The 23364-nt window shown below is 40.7% G+C and overlaps 1 protein-coding gene across 1 annotated transcript; it reads right to left on the bottom strand.

Moving 5' to 3' along the window:
* Nucleotides 1-8437: 8437 nt before the first annotated feature.
* LOC121945759 (ataxin-1-like) lies at nucleotides 8438-22364 on the bottom strand. Its single transcript, XM_042490087.1, has 3 exons — nucleotides 22031-22364; nucleotides 16184-18241; nucleotides 8438-14013 (listed from the first exon to the last, which is right to left on the bottom strand). The coding sequence occupies exons 2-3, from the start codon at nucleotides 17984-17986 to the stop codon at nucleotides 13324-13326; spliced, it is 2493 nt and encodes an 830-aa protein (XP_042346021.1). The 5' UTR covers nucleotides 17987-18241; nucleotides 22031-22364; the 3' UTR covers nucleotides 8438-13323.
* Between the last annotated feature and the right edge of the window lie 1000 nt (nucleotides 22365-23364).

Below are 23364 nucleotides of genomic sequence, written 5' to 3'. Positions count from 1 at the left end.
ACTATAGTATGACTTTTTGTCACATTTTGGATGACATATTATAGTATGACTTTTTTACCATATTTTTGACGACATACTCTAATATGACGTTTTCGTCATTTTTAGACAACATGGTATAGTATGACCTATACTAGTGTCATAATCTTGTCAACAAACTAAACTATGACTTTTTATCATATTTCAGACATCATACTATAATACGATCTTTTTTTTCATATTTTGTTTGACACACAGTACTATACAATGACCTTTTTCCTCATAATTCCGACATCATGCTATAGTATGACTTTTTTATCATATTTTGGACGACATACTATAGTACATTTTTCTCAAATTGTGACAAAATTCATACTATTGTATTACCTTTTTTTGCCTGATTTTGGACAACATACGATAGCATGAGTTTTCGATGCTTTGTTAGACACCATATTATACTATCACTAGTGTCACTTCTATACGACTATACAACATACTATAGCATGACTTTTTGTCATATTTCGAATAACATACTGTACTATAAATTTTTTGTATGTATGTAATCCAAAATATGTATAAGTATGATATAAGTATGTCGTCCAACATACCATGAAAATGTCATACTATAGTTTGTCGTCCAAAATAGCAGGAAAAGGTCATAGTATACAAAGTGGAAACATGGGCCAAACAAGGACAAAAACGTTATTATTTAGTATATTGAAAAAATTGCGAAAAATTGCATATTATATTATGGCAAAAATGTCAAATTTTGCCATGTCCAAAAAATGGCGAAAAGCAACATATCATAACTTTTTGTGACACATCATAGTATACAAAGTGGAAACAAAGGCCAAAAAACGCCAAAAACGTCATTGTTCAGCATGTCGAAAAAATGGTCAAAAATTACATACTATAGTATGGCAAAAATGTCAAATTTTGACATGTCCCAAAAATGGCTAATATCAACATATTATGGCTTGTAGGGACGCGTTATACTATACAAAGTGGAAACAAAGGCCAAAAAACGCAAAAAATGTCATCATTTAGCATGTTTAAAAAAACAGCCAAAAATCGCATACTATACTATGACAAAAATGTCAAATTTTGACATGTACCAAAAATGGCTGAAAATGACCTATTATTCCTTGTTGAGATGTGTCATAGTATACAAAGTGGAAACAAAGGCCAAAAAACGCTAAAAAGTCACAATTTAGCATGTTGAAAAAGTGGCCCAAATTCGCATACTATAGTATGGCAAAAATGTCAAATTTTGACATGTCCCAAAAAATGGCTAGAAACAACATATTATGGCTTGTGGGGATGTATTATAGTATACAAAGTGGAAACAAAGGCCAAAAAGGGCCAAAAACGTCATCATTTAGCATGTTGGAAAAAGTGGCACAAAATCGCATACTATAGTATGGCAAAAATGTCAAATTTTGACATGTCCCAAAACTGCCTGAAAATGACGTATTATAGCTTGGAGAGAGGCGTCATAGTATACAAAGTGGAAACAAAGGCCAAAAAACGCCAAAAACGTCATCATTTAGCATGTTGAAAAAATGGTCAAAAATCGTATACTATAGTATGGCAAAAATTTCAAATTTTGACATGTCCCAAAAATGACTAAAAACAACATATTATAGCTTATAAAGATGCATTACAGTATACAACGTGGAAACAAAGGCCAAAAAACGCTAAAAAAAGTCATAATTTAGCACGTTGAAAAAATGGTTTTGACATGTCCCAAAAATGACTAAAAACAACATATTATAGCTCTTAGGTACGTGTTATAGTATGCAAAGTGGAAACCAAGGCCAAAAAAGGCCAAAAACGTCATAATTTAGCATGTTGAAAAAGTGGTCAAAAATCGCATACTATAGCATGGCAAAAATTTCAAATTTTGACATGTCCCAAAAATGACTAAAAACAACATATTATAGCTTATAAAGATGCATTACAGTATACAACGTGGAAACAAAGGCCAAAAAACGCTAAAAAAGTCAGAATTTAGCATGTTGAAAAAATGGTCAAAAATCGTATACTATAGTATGGCAAAAATGTCAAGTTTTGACATGTCCCAAAAATGACTAAAAACAACATATTATAGCTCGTAGGTACGCGTTATACTATACAACGTGGAAACGAAGGCCAAAAAAGACCAAAAACATCATCATTTAGCATGTTGAAAAATTGGTCAAAAATCGCATGCTATAGTATGGCAAAAATGTCAAATTTTGACATGTCCCAAAAATGGCTAAAAACAACATATTATAGCTTATAAAGATGCATTACAGTATACAACGTGGAAACAAAGGCCAAAAAACGCTAAAAAAGTCATAATTTAGCACGTTGAAAAAATGGTTTTGACATGTCCCAAAAATGACTAAAAACAACATATTATAGCTCTTAGGTACGTGTTATAGTATGCAAAGTGGAAACCAAGGCCAAAAAAGACCAAAAACATCATAGTTAAGAATGTTGAAAAATTGGTCAAAAATCGCATGCTATAGTATGGCAAAAATGTCAAATTTTGACATGTCCCAAAAATGACTAAAAACAACATATTATAGCTTATAAAGAAGCATTATAGTATACAAAGTGGAAACAAAGGCCAAAAAACGCTAAAAAAAGTCATAATTTAGCACGTTGAAAAAATGGTCAAAAATCGCATACTATAGTATGGCAAAAATGTCATGTTTTGACATGTCCCAAAAATGGCTAAAAACAACATATTATGACTTGTAGGGACGCGTTATACTATAGAAAGTGGAAACCAAGGCCAAAAAAGGCCAAAAACATCATAATTTAGCATGTTGAAAAAATGCGCAAAAATCGCATACTATAGTATGGCAAAAATGTCATGTTTTGACATGTCCCAAAAATGGCTAAAAACAACATATTATGACTCTCGTAGATACGCGTTGTAGTATACAAAGTGGAAACCAAGGCAAAAAAACGCCAAAAATGTCATCATTCAGTATGTTTAAAAAAATGGTCAAAAATCGCATACTATAGTATGGAAAAAATATCATATTTTGACATGTCCCCAAAATGGCTAAAAAAACAACATATTATAGTTCGTCGGGACGCATTATAGTATACAAAGTGGAAACCAAGGCCAAAAAAGGCCAAAAACGTCATCATTTAGCATAATCAAAAAAATGGTCAAAAATCGCATACTATAGTATGGCAAAAATGTCAAGTTTTGACATGTCCCAAAAATGGCTAAAAAACAACATATTATGACTTGTTGGGACGCATTATAGTATACAAAGTGGAAAACAAAGGCCAAAAAACGCCAAAAATGTCATCATTTCGCATGCTGAAAAATACCCAAAAATCGCATACATGGCAAAAATGGCAAAAATAGGCAAAAATGGCAAAAATTTCAATTTTTGACATGTCCCAAAAATGACTGAAAACAATATATTATAACTTGTAGATATGCGTCCTTTATAAACCCAGCTCGCAATAGGGAATAGGGAAGTAACACACACACAAATGTTGGAGAGGATTGTGAATTGAGGTTTATTTTTTTAAAAAAGGACGTGTAAGTGTAAAACAGATAAGGGCCACTGGGTCCTATCAAAACAATGAAATCTATATAACAAAAAGAGGAAAGCAATACTGGGAGCTGACAATCTAAAGCTAAAGATTACAGTCACAAATAACTCAAATATCTCTAAAACAAAACCTAACAAACTACTCTACTGACTCAGTGAAAAACAGAAAGACAAATGACCAGCACCCCTAAACCTAGTGAAACTAAACAGTGACAAAAACCCATCGTGAGAGCAGTACAAAATCAGTATGTTAATGTTACCCTGGCCCAAATCTGGGACTTGCACAGGAATCGAATTCTGTTACACTTCACACAATTCACAAGCAACAACTTAGCAACAAGGAGGTAGGGGTGGTGTCTGCATCCATCAGTAGAGCACACTGGACTTCATAACTGCCGTCCCTCCTGGATTGGTGGAGACCCACACCGTCAGCCGCACCAATCACCAGCCACCGGAAAGGACACGCACTCTGGGGACTTCTGTAACTCAAATGGATCGTTAGACATACAAACATACATACATCTACATATGGCAAGATGAAGGGATTAGAGCTCACGACTCAGGTCCATAAAAGCGTCATAGTACTAAACAGAGTGAAAACAAAGGCCAAAAAACGTCATCATTTGGCATGTTCAAAAAACGGCCAAAAATCACATATTATAGCGTTGCAAAAATGACAAATTTCACATTGACACATAAAGAACTGCAAAAGACATTATAGCTTGTAGAGACGCGTCATGGTATACAAAGTGGAAACAAAGACAGAAAAAAAGGCCAAAAACGTCACATTTAGGATGTTGAAAAAATGGCCAAAAATCGCATACTATAGTATGGCAAAAATATCAACTTTTGACATGTCCCAAAAATGGCTAAAAACAACATATTATAGCTCGTAGGGAAGCGTTATAGAATACAAAGTGGAAACCAAGGCCTAAAAAGGCCAAAAACATCATAATTCAGCATGTTGAAAAAATGCCCAAAAATCACATACTATAGTATGGCAAAAATGTCAAATTTTGACATGTCCCAAAAATGCCTAAAAATGACCTATTATAGCTTGGAGAGAGGAGTCATAGTATACAAAGTGGAAACCAAGGCAAAAAAAACACCAAAAACATCATAATTCAGCATGTTGAAAAAATGGCCCAAAATTGCATACTATAGTATGGCAAAAATGTCAAATTTTGACATGTCCCAAAAAATGCCTAAAAATGACCTATTATAGCTTGGAGAGAGGCGTCATAGTATACAAAGTGGAAACCAAGGCCAAAAAACACCAAAAACATCATAATTCAGCATGTTGAAAAAATGGCCCAAAATCGCAAACTATAGTATGTCAAAAATGTCAAATTTTGACATGTCCCAAAACTTCCTGAAAATTACATATTATAGCTCGTAGGGACGCGTTATAGTATACAAAGTGGAAACAAAGGCCAAAAAAGGCAAAAAACGTCACAATTTAGCATACTGAAAAAATGGCCCAAAATCGCATACTATAGCATGGCAAAAATGTCAAATTTTGACATGTCCCAAATAATGGCTAAAAAAACAACATATTATGGCTTGTAGGGACACGTTTAAGTATACAAAGTGGAAACAAAGGCCAAAAAAAGGCCAAAAACGTCAGAATTTAGCACGTTGAAAAAATGTCCAAAAATCGCATACTATAGCATGGCAAAAATGTCAAATTTTAACATGCCCCAAAAACTGCCTAAAAATGACCTATTATAGCTTGTAGCGATGCGTCATAGTATACAAAGTGGAAACCAAGGCCAAAAAACGCCAAAAACATCATCATTCAGCATGTTGAAAAAATGGTCAAAAATCGCATACTATTGTATGGCAAAAATGTCAGATTTTGACATGTCCCAAAAAAAGCGTAACATATTATAGTTTGTAGGGACGCGTTATAGTATACAAAGTGGAAACAAAGGCCAAAAATGGCTAAAAACATCATCATCATTTAGCATGTTGAAAAAGTAGCCCAAAATCGCACACTATAGTATGGCAAAATTGTCAAATTTGACATGTCCCAAAAATGCCTGAAAATGACCTATTATAGCTTGGAGAGAGGCGTCATAGTATACAAAGTGGAAACAAAGGCAAAAAAAAGGCCAAAAACTTCATCATTTAGTATGTTGAAAAAATGGTCAAAAATCGCATACTATAGCATGGCACAAATTTCAAATTTTGACATGTCCCAAAAATGGCTAAAAACAACACATTATAGCTTATAAAGACGCATTATAGTATACAAAGTGGAAACAAAGGCCAAAAAAGTCACAATTTAGCATGCTGAAAAAATGGCCCAAAATCGCATACTATAGTATGGCAAAAATGTCAAATTTTGACATGTCCCAAAACTGCCTAAAAATGACCTATTATAGCTTGGAGAGAGGAGTCATAGTATACAAAGTGGAAACCAAGGCCAAAAAACACCAAAAACATCATAATTCAGCATGTTGAAAAAATGGCCCAAAATTGCATACTATAGTATGGCAAAAATGTCAAATTTTGACATGTCCCAAAACTGCCTAAAAATGACCTATTATAGCTTGGAGAGAGGCGTCATAGTATACAAAGTGGAAACCAAGGCCAAAAAACACCAAAAACATCATAATTCAGCATGTTGAAAAAATGGCCCAAAATTGCATACTATAGTATGGCAAAAATGTCAAATTTTGACATGTCCCAAAACTGCCTAAAAATGACCTATTATAGCTTGGAGAGAGGCGTCATAGTATACAAAGTGGAAACAAGGCCAAAAAACACCAAAAACATCATAATTCAGCATGTTGAAAAAATGGCCCAAAATTGCATACTATAGTATGGCAAAAATGTCAAATTTTGACATGTCCCAAAACTGCCTAAAAATGACCTATTATAGCTTGGAGAGAGGCGTCATAGTATACAAAGTGGAAACAAAGGCCAAAAAATGCCAAAAACTCATCATTTAGTATGTTGAAAAAATGGTCAAAAATCGCATACTATAGCATGGCACAAATTTCAAATTTTGACATGTCCCAAAAATGGCTAAAAACAACACATTATAGCTTATAAAGACGCATTATAGTATACAAAGTGGAAACAAAGGCCAAAAAAGGCCAAAAACGTCACAATTTAGCATGCTGAAAAAATGGCCAAAATCGCATACTATAGTATGGCAAAAATGTCAAATTTTGACATGTCCCAAAACTGCCTAAAAATGACCTATTATAGCTTGGAGAGAGGACGCGTCATAGTATACAAAGTGGAAACCAAGGCCAAAAAACACCAAAAACATCATAATTTCAGCATGTTGAAAAAATGGCCCAAAATTGCATACTATAGTATGGCAAAAATGTCAAATTTTGACATGTCCCAAAACTGCCTAAAAATGACCTATTATAGCTTGGAGAGAGGCGTCATAGTATACAAAGTGGAAACAAGGCCAAAAAACACCAAAAACATCATAATTCAGCATGTTGAAAAAATGGCCAAAAATCGCATACGTACGTATGTCAAAAATGTCAAATTTTGACATGTCCCAAAACTTCCTGAAAATGACATATTATAGCTCGTAGGGACGCGTTATAGTATACAAAGTGGAAACAAAGGCCAAAAAAGACCAAAAACGTCACAATTTAGCATGCTGAAAAATGGCCCAAAATCACATACTATAGCATGGCAAAAATGTCAAATTTTGACATGTCCCAAAACTGCCTGAAAATGACATATTATAGCTCGTAGGGACGCGTTATAGTATACAAAGTGGAAACAAAGGCCAAAAAAAACCAAAAACGTCACAACTTAGCATGCTGAAAAAATGGTCAAAAATCGCATACTATAGTATGGAAAAAATGTCATATTTTGACATATCCCAAAAATGGCTAAAAACATAATATTATAGTTCGTCGGGACGCATTATAGTATACAAAGTGGAAACAAAGGCCAAAAAAGGCCAAAAACGTCATCATTCAGCATGTTGAAAAAATGGTCAAAAATCGCATACTATAGTATGGCAAAAATGTCATGTTTTGACATGTCCCAAAAATGGCTAAAAACAACATATTATTGCTTATAAAGATGCATTATAGTGTGCAAGGTGGAAACCAATTCCAAAAAGGCCAAAAACATCACAATTTAGCATCTTGAAAAAAATCGGCAAAAATCACATTCTATAGTGTGGCAAAAATGTCAAATTTTGACATGCCCCAAAAATGGCTGAAAATGAAACATTATGGCTTGTAGATATGCGTCATAGTATACAAAGTGGAATCAAAGGCCAAAAATGTCACAATTTAGCATGTTGAAGAAATGGCTAAAAATCGCACATGTATACCGATACTGACTGTGCTGTTTCAACACAACATGACCCTTTTATCAGCAGAGCCGACAGATATATCAGCCGATATTTTATTTTACTTATGCCATAAAATAGAATTTGGCTGTAGATTCCTGTAGAGTCCTTGCACCACTTGGTGCTTGGGCCCTAAAAATAATTCTGTGTATTCAAAGAGGGTCCTCGCACCAGACAGTGCTCAGGCCCTAATAAGTTAATTTTGTTGCAAAAAATTCCGCTATCGCTTTCTCCAAATTGTCCCCAGTTCAGTTTTGTCATGGCTGTTAATCAGAATATGAAAGTTCCTGGTGGGAAATATCAAAGCAGGAGAGCAGAGGTGATATTATCTAAGTTATTATCAGACATATCTCAAGTGGAAACATTTATCACAGTCGCACAGTTGACAAACCACATATTCACATACAGGGTGCTGCCAAAACACATTTTCCCTATCTTTTTCATTCGTACAAAAAAAAGATATGCAGCATTTTTTTGTTTTTTTTCTTTAGACTCTTTTATTTCTTTGAATATATTTGATCAAATGTAAAATCAAACATTTGAAGTAAAGATTTAACAGTTTTTGACTAGCAAACCTCAACACCATCAAAATAAGGGAACATTATTGATACTTACTACATACTGTACGTAGGACATACTGTATCTTAGTTAAGATTTAACCAACAAACAGACCCAAATTACAAAATCTTTTTTTTCTTTTTTTTCTCCCATTATTTCCTGGGTTTTTTTTAAGCTGGTGCAAAAGAAAAATATCTTAGGTGAAGCAGTATCCTGTATTTATCTCAAATAAATGATGATGTATTTTTTTTAAATTAAACTTCACTTCAAAGGTCTGTACATGGGGATCAGTGTTTATCCTCTCCACTGGTAACAAGATCATACCAACATTATAATGGAAGACTTTGACTATTTACAAATCGCTGAGATGCTGTACAGTTAGAGTACAGTTTCTCTCAGACATGCTGTACATTACTTCTGTGTATTAGTTAGACTAAAACAACCCCCACCCCATATAACAAAGTGCAATTCCATAGATCACCACAAGGCGGTGCTTATACACCATATTCAACATTACTTAGAAAGGCCCTGAAAATGACAAATTCTAAGGGGCCCAGTTTAAGCTTATTTGTGAGCAAAAGGGGTCTATTGTTATTACTGAACCTTTGAACTTAAAGCCCATTCACACCTGTGATTCAGGTGCATAATATCTGCCTGATTAGACCTCCCCTCAGTACTGTGAACAATCAGAAACTGATTGACATCTCCTAGTTGTTTCTATTAGGGCCAAAAAACTTTCACCTTTATTCTAATGTACTGAGTTTGACAATTTCATGTCATTCACAATAAAGCTCCTCCCAGCTTTGACCTGAGCCAAGGTCTAATCAACCAGTACAACTCTGTGGGTGTGCAGAGCATTTAGAGGAACATTTGAACATTTTGGAAAATATGCGCTTATTCACTTTCTTGCTAAAAGGTGGCGTTACATAAAAAGATAAATTCCACTATTACGTTTGTAGGCTACCATAACCAGCAGGTTAGCTTAGCTCAGCACAAAGACTGGAAACAAGGGAAAATTGCTAGCCTGGCTGCATTTAAGATTATATCTTTGTATTGTTGTATCTGTTAAAAAACTGACATGTAATAATAGTACCTTGTGGTTTCACAGAGTGTAATGTGCAGGACTACTTTTTGGAGTCTCCACTGGTTGCCTGACAAACTTAGAATGACAACAAGACTTCAGTCACCCAGCCAAGAAATAGTCCGACCAATAACTCCTCCATAAAACCACAATATGATGATTTGTTTGTTTGGACATGGTCACACATGAGCGACTGCAGGCGATTTACCATTGTCTGCCAAGGCAATTTTCATGCTGAATGGGGACAGTGGCAGGTGTGACTCACACAGAAAGCTAATCTTAGCTAGCTTGCTGATAAATGAAATGAGATGATTCTTTATTAGTCCCGCAGCAGGGAAATTTGCAAACACACAGAAATATGATTTTAATAGTACAGATTCCATTTTCTTCTTTTCATGTTCCATGTCTGTCTCCTGACTTTCTGCAAGACAGGCAGCATCTCTAATGTGGGGCAGTTTGATTTTTTTCATTGGCCAGTTATACAATAACGTCTGGTTAGACACTGCACCCATAAATGTCTCCTCCACACATGGGTCTCTAGACACAATGCAAAGATATGAATTTGCTTTGTAGCAAGAGCAAATGTTTTATTCACCTCTTTGAACAGGAGGTGAATGTTAATCTGTGTTAATGTTGCTCATGTGTGACCGTGACTTTCCATCTCTTCCTAACTCAATACACTCCCTGAATACTGTTGTAGCCTGTAGTATATCTTGACACGTTTTTTGTGCTCCATCCACTGTTTTCCCGTTTCCAGTCTATGTGCTGGGCTTCACTAACCAGCTGCTAGCTGTAGCTCCATATTTACCATACAAATGTAAGAGTAGTATCAATCTTTTCCAATCAACTTAATTTATATAGCCTCTTTCATATAACATGCAGCCCAAAGTGCATCCAAATTTCTCACCTGAGTCTCAGCAAAAAAACTACTAAGTGCATTTGCCAAAATGTGAAATTAGTCCTTTAAGGATCAATCCTACATTTCACAGATTTGTCTGTGTCTTGATGGCATTTTAGGTCTATATCTGAAAAACAATTTCTTAACAAAAAAAACAAACAATTAAACAAACACAGGCCAGGCTCACAAATGGCTACAAAGACAAACTGATGAAACAGTACCTCTTCTTCGTAACAGTGAAGAATATAAGACCACATCATTTTTGGAGAAGAACAGTCACTGGGCAGTGTTTAGCCTGAGCAGTCAAACAAAAACAGAAGAGAACAGTCTGGGTTTACAATTAACACCTTCCAGGAGTTAGAAAAAGTCAATGGCTATAATGATCAATTGCAGGTCATTTTCACACCTACTGCATGTTACCGGGAGTGCAAATCAAATTCAGTTCTGAGGAGGCCAAATGTATGAAGATGTTCCCAAAGAAATGTAGCACATTCGTGAACATTCGATCAATACCTGAAATGACGAAAACAATAACAGGATCACTTAATATTGGTGGATTACTAGAATGATTGAAGAAGGAGGCGCTGTGGCACATACAGTACATAGGCTACATAAGGGTTAGAATATCTATACACACACTGTACACTCTCTAAGATACAATTTACTGTACATGATCAACTCTAGCTGGCTCCTCTTTTTCATTCTCTGTATAGTTGCTCTGTCAGTCATCAAAAATAAAGTTGAGATAGTTTGCCCGATGTGTGTTTACATTCCCTGCCCTTCTAGATAATGTTTTCTCTTAATGATAAACCTGTAAGACAGATTAAAAACAGTCAGTTGATCATTCTTATTATATCTGACAGTTGAGAAACAGGGACACCACCAACAACCTCCTGCTGGATGCTTCATCAAAGTGCTGCTGCTCAGAACTCACACACACATGGCTGTGGACATGCACACACTGTCTCAGGCCTACATGCACACACGCATACACACACGGATACACACTGTTCCTGAGTATGATCTATGGGGTTTTATTTTGGCTCTACTCTAAGAAAGAAATGACGTGATGTTCACTGATCAAAGAGAAAGAAAGCTGGTTTAATCAAAACAGCTGTTCTCTGATATATGTATAGAAAATAGGTTTTAATGGTAAAACTCTAAAAACTGTGCTGCTGTGAACTAGGCACATACATCTAAGGCCATAGTTTCTTTAAGGAAAGCCACAGGATAGGTCAATAGAATGGGAAAATACCATTTTCCCATCAATATGTAACTATCATGCCATGTTTTTTTTGTCTGTTTGTTTTCTTTTCTTTTTTAATCGTTCACCTCATTGGTAAGTTTGCATTTTAAGTTGCTTAAATCAACATTTTATAAATAAAAGTGCACTATGTAATCCCAGAGAGAGATAATTGAATGTTGAGTCAAATTTCCAGATTGCACCGATGCTTTGGGAAGGTGTTTCGGTCTGACTGCCTATCCAAGGTCAATATTTGACAACCTGGGAATCAGACTCAGCCATCAAGTATTTTGTCCAGAATTCCATACTGAACCTTTAACAAATGGTCAGATGGCTACAAGTTTGTGAAAGGGAGATAATCATAGTCAGGTTCTGCAGTTCCTCTCCGCTCCACAGAGCTGTTTAGCCTCCTTCAGCTCACTGTTTTGGTTTAATGGTCTAAACATTCTCTCACTGCACTCATCGGGGTCAATTTCCAGCACAGCAGGTAGTTGTTTCATGGGAAAAGCTCTGATAAAGTCATTCTTAACTTTCTACACAGCACCAGACAGCCAACAAAGTTAGCATCAGGCTAGTGATCAGCCATCAACAACAGCTTGTTAGTGCTCATGCACAGGACAGGAGAAAGGCCATAAATGTACAATGAGAAAGATGGTGGCAACCAGAGACGATAAAACAGAACACAAAGTGGGGTGAACTGGACTGGACTGCATCAGACCACCTGAAACATGACTCCAAATGAATGTGACGCATGCTGTCCTTGAAAGGAATTTCAAGGCTTACAAATTAATATGGTGAATTTGAAGAACTTTATCGGACAAATGCACCCATGTGCAACTGCTGTCACCCATACATTGCAAAAGCAGTAGCATCAAACTCTATTGATTGAGGACAAATTCAGTGATTTACATTCAGGCCTTTTCAGTCTTGATATGTGCAGGTTGTACTGAAAACTGAGCTCACAGCTAACAGTCACACACGTAACACACCTTAATTCTGTGCTCCGTCTGACAGACACACAGAAAGACACACACAGGCACATACACATATTGACAAGTGGCCCAGCACCACCTGCAGCAGCGTCCACATCTGCAATGGTATGAAGATGAAAAAAACGATAATAAAATAGAACTTCATCAGAAACACAAGGCAGCAGAGACCACAGCCATAATGATTGATCATCAAACACCAGAATTCTCTCTTTGACTCCAACCACTCATTAACGCCACTGCAAACCAAATTAACAAAACATGGTCACCAACTTTCTACACGCTGACATCGGGGTCTGTGCTTGTTCACGTGAAACGAGGAATGGTCAACTGGTCTGCATCCAACAGGTTTTAGCCACGTGAGAAAAGAGATCCAGCTCATGATATGTGACACCCCTATCAATGTCTCTCAGGTGTCTGACTGCCATTCATACTCAACATTCACACTGCATTCATTTTTGCTTTCAGCATTGATTGCACTGATCTCGCATGTGATACAACTTATGAAGGTGCTCTACTGTACTTCATCATAGATATCAGACTTGTGTGAAAGAAAATAAAACATGTAAATACTGTGTAAACTCAGCCTATATTACAGTAGTCTGGATAGAGTCGAAAGAGAAGGGATAAACACAAAGCAAACCACAGGTAATCAAAATTCCTTAAAGGTCTCTCAAGAGTCTGTTCTTTTGTTCAAGCACCTTTCACTCCCAGTGCTGGAGTGGCCCTCTATGCTGATTTTAACCTCCTGAGGGATGAAGGAGGGTTTGGGCAGAGTCAAAGGAGGCTCCTCCTCTGCTCTCTCAGTCTGGTCTCGCTCTGGAGCTGACCAGCGTCTCTTGCGGACTGTGGGTCTCTCTGGATCACCACATTGTATTTTGGTAAGCCCAGGTATGTCTGTTTTCACTGATTCCTGTCTTACTTCTCCACTCCCAGAGACTGCCAGCACGGGTCCAGCTCCGTAGATCCCCTCCCCTGGTCCTAGTCCCAACCCTGGTGGTAGCTCTAATCTTGGCCCTGGTCCAGTTACCTGCTCCCCCTCCAGCCTGTCTGCACTGGAAGCCTTCATGAGTAGGCCACCGTTTCTGCCTGCAGCGTTTGGACTCGCACTGTTTCTGACACTCGCATCCAGATTGTGACAGGAGTCAGAGAGGTGACCCGTCTTCAGCTTGGTCCCCATAGACTGGCTGTCTGTTACTGTAGTGGTCCTCAAGCCACGGAGGGTCAGTGACACGCATACGTCACCCACACACAGCTTAGCGCAGGACAGCTCGAACAGCTGGGTGGTCCTGTCTGGGCAGCAGGACGACCAGCCCTGGCCAAAAACAAAGAAGGGATACTCCACCAGCACCTCCACACACACCTGGAGATGAGCACACACACAACAAACACAGTTAGCTTTAAGCTCAATAAAGACTGAAATATCTGTGAAGGATTTAAAAAAAGAAACACATCTGTTCAAAGCCACTATGTGCACATTTGTATGGGATTATGCATCTTGTAAATTATTCTTTTGGCATAAATGTTTGTTTGTAAAACAACAAGCCTTAGGATCTTTCCACAGAAGACATTTTGACATGCCACAGTGGGAATTCACAGGTGTGATAATAAAATTAATGATGGCTGAGATTCATCCAGCTGCTTCAGAATTAGAGTCCTGATATTGTGTATGCTGCCTCACTGTCACACCGTCACACTGTCACACTGTCATGGCTCACTGTGACACTTAATGGAGTGGAGCCATTGTTAATGTTATTTTTTACACCTGTGCTTTTTCGGTTACGCCAAGTTAAAATGTCCGCGGCAAAAGGGGCTAGTGGTGCAGTCTGTTTTGGAATCGGACTAGTATGTTCATTCAGCTAATACAATTTTTGTTTATCACAAACATGTCAGTAATGCTGTCTTTCAAAAAAAAGCAAAACATTACAGGACAAACAGAACAAACAAATGATTCAGGTCATTTTTATGTAATGCTGTCATTTGTCCATCAGAAAGCACTGATAAATGTATTTTCCATAAAAAAATAATCCTGCATAAATTGCCCTGCTCATTAGAATACATCAAATGAGCTGTATGTAACATTAAGAGCATATCTATGATTCAGAGTCTGCACACAGTTATCAGTATGGAGGCGGCTGAGCTGGCGGCTAACAGCTTACGGTGCTAATTCAAAAAACAGCACTGACGACTGCAGCAGTGTTGCCTGAGCTTTTACTTTATATCTGGAGGAAATTGGAAGGTGGGTGCTACGCTTCCGTAATATCAACAGTTAACCGCCATATGAGCACAATGTACTGAGGCGGCGATTAGCTAGCCAGTGGAATACACATGTGCATGGCTGAGGACACAGGGACTAACATGCATGCGCTGCCACACCATCTACCACAACATCAGACAGAGTCCAATTATAACACAAACAAAGCGGGCATGACTTCATTATCTGCTCATGGCACCATTACTACACTATATCTTTACATAGCAAATAATGGTTTGCTGCTATATTAATGCTCTGAATGTTGCATACAGCTCCTTTCATGACCAAATTCAACAGATCCTTATCAGAAGTATTTGTGTTATTTATTCATGTTTAAATTAACATTTCCTTTTAAAAGGTGCAGTATATAACGCTTGGCATTTTAGCTCTTTTTAATAATTAATTTCTTCTTAATATTTTCACTGAACTTTTTTTTTTAAGTTGCAAGAAACATTCTGTATATGATGTTGAAAGTTTCAGTTTTTATCAAACATTTGCTAAAGGCATTTAAACAAAGCTTTGTTTTGGAGTTTCAATATAGTATTCAAATATCGGTTATTGGTCTCATTAACTACTAATAATCAGTATCGGTATATCAGTCAACAACAGTCAACCTCTAATACAGACACTTTGATTTGGTGGTTCAGTCTGACCACCACCCCATAACCTGGGAATGCGACTCAACAAACAGCTATCTTTCTCTATATTCACATAATGAAACATCAACATTGGTTTCAGCCTTAAAAATCCAATATCCCTGGAGCTCTGTCGCCCTTTACAGACATGGGGTCTGTAACATTGCTAGCTTTATTCATCTATAAAAGTAATGACTCTTGGCTTTTGAATGGTGTGTAATTAAATGTTATATTTTGGCATCTGGTACCAAAACAGGATCAGGGTTGGTACAGCGGGAGAACAATTGGTAGGTTGGAAAATAATGATAGTGTTGCTCTGATTCTCTCAGCTCTGCATCAGATATGGATTTCATGGATTTTTATTTTGCAGCTGAGGTCTAAATTGATGCCATAATGAGAACAAGAGGAGCTCAACCATGCTTATCACTAGTGGATTCTGTCATACATTTTCTCATTTATTTCATTACATTATGATACTATATAGAATTCTGTTACCTTTATATTTTTTTATGCACTGCTGTCTGCCACAGTTTTTTGATACCATCACTAGAGGGTGCCAAATAATCTCAGATTCTACACATAGTGGTTTGATAAATGAAACTCATGTTTAAACATTTAAGAATGACGAATGAGAAATAATTTACCTGGGCTTTGAGCTCTCCCACAGAAAACTGTATGACCACAGCATTAGGACTCTGTCCACTGTCAATACGCTCCACAGTGCTCGAATCAATCTTCAGCTCACTGCTAATCTCTGCACTCTGGATGAAGTCCTCCGTCTTCAGGTCCTCCACGCGCTTCAGCTCCCCATCAGCCAGCTGGATGATAGAGCCTCGCATGAAGAATGGAGGAAGTGCCACAGGAGAGGAGGGAGAGGAGATGGAGTGGGAGGCTTGGATGGAAACAGGGGCGGGACTGGGGACCGGAGCAGGAGTTGGGGAGGGAGCTGCAACCACTGCAGGAGCCGGGTTTGAGGGCAGGACTGGCATTGCTGGTGCCTGTGCCACAGCAGGGGGTGGTTGATTTCCATCTGGCCCAAGCGCCTCACACTTGGACAGTGCTGTGGCCAGATAGGCATGTGGCATGGCGGTGGATATTTGAGGGGCAGTGGTAGCAGTTAGGGCACCAACAGCACGACTAACCTCAATTTCTGTGCCGTTATTGGTGCCGCTGACCGGGATGAGAAGGGACTGGCCGCTCGGGATGACCAGGTGCTGAGGCAATGCTGCGTGGTAGCTGACAGCGTGCTGATTTGCACTGGTGATATAGCCGATGATTGGTGGCTGTGTGGTGGAATACAGACTCGCTGGCAGCTCCTCAGGGGGTAGAGTGGTCTGGATGACTGTATGTGGAGCAACAGACTTAACCACATCTGAGGAAGAAAGGGAGGTGAAGGAGGAGGATCTGGACACTGGTTTCCCCAAACAGATGCCTCCCTTCTCAGTCTGGACTAAAGAGATCTTATTTGAGCCAGTTTCCCGTTCAGCTCCATGGTTGGGCTGGGCCAACAGCACTAAGGAGGTCTGGAGTCCTGCAGGGTTCTGGCTGTAGTCTGCAGGCAGGAGGATGTGTCTGGCCTCATAGCTCTGCACCTGCTGATGGTTCACTTGATGAGTGGGAGTTTTGGTCTGTTTGACCGCCTCTAATTCCCCATTCAGCACACCCTTAGCATGCCCCTCTGGTTTCTTTCCAACTGAACCATCTGCATACTGAACCACCAGCTGGGAGGGAGCGAGGGTGAGCGTTTGAGGGAGGACGGCTGTGTGAGGATGGAGCTGGAGGTGGGCAGTGGGTGAAGTGACAGCGTTTCCGCTGACAGTTAGAGGCGTTCTGCTGTCCAGGTGAATGTACTGGCTGGTGACCTGGGGAGAGCTCGGAAGCGACACAGGAGCCAGTTCTGTGGGAGAAAGGCCTATTTGAAACTGCTGCTCCCCTTTCGTGTTAGGGGAGATGAGGGCAGTGGTGTAACCATCCAGCTGGGGACGCTGTCCTATGGCCGAGCTGTTAGGTGTAGAACCAGTATTGGTGGAGATGATGTGAGAGGAGATGTAGCCGGCATAGGGCCCAGAGCTGATGAACTGAACATTGGGCCCCAGCTGGGCAAACTGGATAGTCCCAGCCTGCTGGGGAAGGGCTGTGGGGTAAACTGTGGGCAGAGAGGCCAGGGGTACCGCAGACAGAGGAGTGGCCGAGGAAGGGATAGAAGTGGAAGGAGAAGAGGAGGAAGTGGAGGTAATGGGACATCTGGGGCTTTCTGCGTCCCTGGATCGGCAGCGTTCGCTAGCTACACTTGCCAGCCATGCTAGGTTCTCTGTGTGGGGACTGTCAGTAACCACTGCAGCTGGAGGTGTTGCTGTGGCTACAACCACTGGCCTCTGCTCCAGAGCCAGGATCTCACGCTTCTTAGGAGGCAAGCATCCATTACTCCGCTCCTGGTTGGATTTCATTGTGTCAGCGTGGTTTTAATATTCCCAGGTAGTAATTCTAAGCTCTTCTGGGTCTTCTTTTCTCTCTCAAGTGGTTATGTGCTGTGGTCGGCCTCTCTGTGTGCTGTGTGGCTCTCTTTGTTTTCACTGGTAGGCAGCTCCAGGTCTCAGTACAGAGTTGAAGATGGAGTCACTCCAGCTCAGAAAATGAGCTCCACAGACTTCATGAGGAATCATCTCTGACCGATCCACCTCTTCCACGATATCGGCAGGAATCTGATGGCAAAGAGAAGCTCAAATCAGATAATCAAAATCAAATTGAAAAGTCATAATTATATGCTGTACATGATTTTAAGTTCTCTAGGACAGTTTCTAAATTGGGGCAATATAGATAAACTTGACTTGACTTGAAAATCAATTCAGTCTCATTAGTTTAATTGCACTGCAGAGCTAGCTCAGTAAGCACAGCCTGTGTTTATTAACCATATTCACAAAATGTTCCTGCAGGGCTGCAAATGTAAAACAGCAAACACCAAAATACTTCACTCTTAAAAATGCCATTGCTTTCATGTAAGTGAAGGTGTTGTTCTGTATTTTGCCACAAGGTGGTACCTGATATAACAACTGCATCTGATTTGTGTTAACGCACTTGAACACAACATGTAGGCCACTCTGTGTACGTTTCACCGACATCCACTTATAAAGATGCACCTTGAGGATCTACATGTGCAAATCTGTGAAAACTCAACCGGTCTCTGCATGAGTAATGCTATATGATATATAAGAAAGCACAAAACGATGCTATGTGTCATCATTTACATAACATGGAAAAAGCTCTTAAATGTTTTCACCAACGGACAGGAGTTTCCTGAACTGCGGCGTTTGTGTGTCTGGGTATGTGTGTCTGGGTGTGTGTGTGTGTGTGTGTTCTCGCTTGTGTGTACAGGCTAAGTGTACGTGCGTTGCTGTTGGCTGTTATCTTGCTCCAGGCTCTAGGGTAAGAAAGCAGAGCAGTGAAAGGAGAACAGCACAGAGTAACAGCCTCCGAGGAGCTTATGTTTTTGTCTTTGTTTTAACACTCCCTCGGTCTTGTGTTGAGTCAGTGGGGCTACTGTAAATATAACATCCACCTCCAGACAGAAACTCTGGGTCAGTGGGCACATCAGAAAAATAAAGTTAAAACAATATGGCTTGAAATTTGATTATGGAACGTTCTGCAAGAAGTGAAAATGGGCCACATCGAGGTGCTTCAAAATATTTTAACAATGGCTTTCCGCTGTCCTCCATTTGAGTGGTGTTTCAAAGTTCAAGGGAATACAAAGTGGACAACAAACAATGAATGAGTAGCTCCTCTTAGTGTTTGGTTTAGAGAGAGGCAGAGTGAAGGCCAGATTAAATGAGTAATGGAAAAAGCTCTTCATTCGCAACAAGAAATGGGAACATAAGTGGAACTCATGGTATTATAGGTGGGTTAATGAAAGGTAAACTTTGTGAACAAGTTACAGCAGTAGCTAGCCATTATCAATGTTTGACTGCAGAGCTAGCCTAAATCATGGTCACAAATACTGTAGATTCATATGTATGCATGCATGCTCATATAGAACAAGCAAGAAAACACAAACAATATGTAGTGCATCCATTAATTCAACAGCCATCACATGCAGCTTTTTTCTTCCCATGAGCTCTATTTTTTTCACAGTTTCTTTTTCAGATTGACTGCTCTTTCCTGCAGGTTTAACTGTGGGTCAATGCACACGACTCTTGAGTTGTTCATTAGCCAGAGGCACCACAGAGATGGGAGTGTGTGACACACACTTTCACACATCCATCCATTCATTTTTCTCCCCCTACATTCCATTCAGAGGTGCCAGGCTGTTTGACAGTGCTAAATTGTATTTCATATAACAGAGGAGGTCCACTACAGCAGGCAGACATGTTACATAAAGACAGAGGGGGGAGAAAAAACACAGAAGGCGACCTTGGTCAGTTTCTATTTAGATGCATCTACCTCTAATGCTGGCTTTGACAAGGTCACTGCATCCATAAGCAGCGAAAAAAACCTCTGTACAATTCATCTAACTATACAGCCTGGTAGATCCAACAGATGTAACAAAGGGGGAGAGCAGCAGAGCTGGAGATGCAGAAACAGAAAGAGGAGAGTGAGGGGGAGGAGAGGGAGAAAGGAGATAGAAGATGACAGAACTGTGTAGAAGGAGGAAAAGGAGGAAAAGGGGAGAGGGGTGAGAGAATAAAGAAGATTAGGAACAAGAAGAGGGAGAGAGAATGGGGAATGGGGAGAAGAGAGAGTGCTGCTTCTCCTGACCCACATTGAGCAGCGCCTGCAGCACCAAAGCGCATAGCCCCCGCCTCGCTGAGAGATTCCCGATCAGCAAAACACCCGCCGCTACAGCCTGAGCTTCACTGTGCAGCATCGCTCAGTGGCAACAACCCCACCTCAGCAACACCGTGTCAACACTGGAATGACATCACATCTGAAGCACAAGTACCTCCTATGATTATCGCAACAATGGCAGACAAATCCTGCAAGATCTAATTTCCAAAAAACCCACCACTACTGTCAACAGGCACAACAGGATGCTCTTAAAGAAGGTGTCTTTCCTTTTCCTCATATGACCTATGCACAGCTCTTTCTGCACATGGTCACACACAGCGCAGCAGCCAAAAGCATCACTAGATTTTCCAGCGTCAGCCTATTATTAGAACACTGACACCAACAAACATACGGAGTATGTGGTACTATGGAGAACAAAGGCAATCTTTCAAGACGTGACTGTCACACTATGCCAGACAGCACGGGAGTCCTGAGTCAGTCCCCTGGCCAAGGACTGTCACCTCTGAGACATGCATGAAGGGATGACAGCAGTGAGGAAGGGGGGACAGGACGCTGTCTGTGCCGATCATCACACTGATGCTTTTCAGCTCAGACAGAATGATTGAGCCAGCGTCGTTTGTGGTCCTCTTTCAACCTACCACAAAAAAACTGCACAAACCAGAGGAATAGATTTGTGCAGCGGTCTGCCATCGCTGTGCACGCAGGAGGGCAGACGAGATGTTTTCATTCAACCTCCTCTCTGTTGTCTCCAGGTAAGAGGCCCCCCAGCAGAGTTACATCTCCTCTCTTACGCAGCAATCGCCAGCTCCTCCAATCCCCCACCTTAACTCCTTCCGTCTGAGTCTTCTCTCATGCTCCCAGACCCACTATTTACTCCTTGCATTGATCCACGGCTTCATAGCAATAACATTTCTCCGCAGCAGCATGATGCAGGGAGGCAATAGAAAGGCAACAAAATTATTCAATGACTAAATATTACTGTAAAAAGGGCTAATGCAATGACCCTGAGATGATAAACCTGTTGTCAATACTGCTATACATCATGTTTCACCTGCTAGACCAGTCATAGATGCACAGTGAATACCCAGTACAGCAAATGGCTATATATAGAAAACAAAAACATCATTATCAATCTGAGCTCTGGCATGAAACAGAGGGGGAGGTACTGTGGAAGACAATATGTACGAGCGTGTATGTGTGATTTGCTGCATATAAATAGGACCTCCCCTAAATACCCTTACAAACACAGCAGCTTTAACCACAGAGCAGATCAATACGCTGTACTGCTTTTTCCTAATACCCAAAAGAGCCATTTTACTGCCACTTCTCTGTACAACAGTGAAGCCTGTGCCTTTAAGAGGCGGACCAACCGTGAGGCAGACTAAAGCAGACAGTAAGAACAGGCAGTGGGTTCAGGCTGTTTGTCTTCACAATGACTTCAGAGTCCTGCATCACTGCCCAACACACACCGATCACACAGTATACAAGCCGGCGTCCCTCTTAGTGAGCACAACCAAAAAGGGTCAACGCTGTTGAATCCTACCACAGTGACTTCAGACAAATACTGTGACTGTAGCCTCTGGGGGCTTTAGAATGACAGTGAGAGCGCATGAGTGTAGTAGCAGGGCAGAAAATACTACTATGCCACAAATCAAGAGGAAAAGAGACAACCCCCCACCCCTCCTCCGGTTAGAGTACTAAGAATAGCTCACCAGTCTCTCCACAGCCACTGCTTGTAGAGCATGTCCAGGATTCTTCCTGCCTCTCAGTGTGTGTGTGTATGTGTGTTGGAGACGTGTTTCCTAGGACTCCTCTTCCTGAGTCTCTCCTTTGTGCCGCTCTCCTCTCCTGTAGCCTGTGCTGTAGCTGCTCCAGCCCTGCCCTCCTCTGTGGACTCTCCGGTTTGGAGGCTACACTGCCCCTGCAACGGGGCTGTCGGTAAAGGAAGTTCCCCGCTGCTGGAGCTAACACCAAGTCCTGCATTCAAAGCTGCTCCAACGCGTGTTATGCAAGGCCACCAGACCGCCAGCTCCCTCTCTGCCTGGCTGCTTCTCTCTCTCTCTCTTCCTCTCTCCCTTTCCCTCTCTACCACCCTCCCTCCCTTCTGTTTCTTTCTCTCTCTCAGTACTCCACTGACACAGCTCCTCCCCCAGCCAGCCTCATCAGCCGCATCAGGTATTCATTCAAAAAAACACACTCTACTTGGCTTAGCGCCCAGACTACGCTCACACAGAGAGGGAAGGAGGGGGAGGGAGCAACAGACGGAGGGTGAGGGAGGGAGAGGGAGAGCTGGAGATTCAGAAAGCGTTTGCTCAGACAGACATGCTGCATGAATGTGAATAACTGTGGGATATTCGCATTGGCATATAAATGCAGAGACACTCACACATATGCACGTACACAAGCCGGCAGAGGATTAAATTGTTCTGTGTGTTAGCACGTCAAAGCTGTTAAAATGCACTGCTTCCTTCTTGTTCATTTTCATATGCAGTTTCCCTGCAGAGACAAATCTCCTCCTAATCTGCCCTGCGAGCTGCTCTACAATTACAGTCTCAACCTCTATTCAGCTGCAAAGTGACTCAGAGTAACCTGCCATCCCCTCCCCAGGTCTCCCCAGGTCTCCCCAGGCCTCCCCATCTCTTCCCCAGAGATATTTCCCTCAGTGCAGGCAGGCAGCGCTGATAAACACCCCCCCTCCGCCCAGCCACTTGGCACTGGGGCCCTCCTCACCCGAAGGCCTCCTGCTTATCCTGTACAGCACGCAGCAGAGACAGCCAGGCTACAGACAGGCACCTCACCACCAGGCCAGCCAGCTATCTGCTCCTCTGCAGGCGGGATGAGCAGGGTGTCCCCTCCACCTAGACTGAAGACTGGGGAAAACACAGAACGCAACAAATCACACAATGCTGCTACTACAACAAGCTTAGTGAATGGTATTACAACCACAAAGGCTCTTGGGTGGGTGTTCCCAAACTTTCTCACGGCTGCATCCTACATGAGGTGTAACGTGCATAACTAAAGGAACTGGGCTCAACCACTGTGACTG

The sequence above is a fragment of the Plectropomus leopardus genome, chromosome 7 (assembly GCF_008729295.1).
Source record: "Plectropomus leopardus isolate mb chromosome 7, YSFRI_Pleo_2.0, whole genome shotgun sequence".
Classification (NCBI taxonomy): Eukaryota; Metazoa; Chordata; class Actinopteri; order Perciformes; family Serranidae; genus Plectropomus; species Plectropomus leopardus.
The sequence above is the reverse complement of the archived record's forward strand: the minus strand, read 5'-3'. Positions and strand labels throughout refer to the sequence as shown.

What these genes read in the sequence shown, in the direction of transcription:
- LOC121945759 (XM_042490087.1), bottom strand. Translation starts at nt 17,986, where the DNA reads ATGAAATCCAACCAGGAGCGGAGTAATGGATGCTTGCCTCCTAAGAAG. An exon ending in TGGGAGAGCTCAAAGCCCAG is followed by an intron (nt 14,014 to 16,183) that starts GTAAATTATTTC and finishes GCTCATCTCCAG; the next exon opens with GTGTGTGTGGAGGTGCTGGT.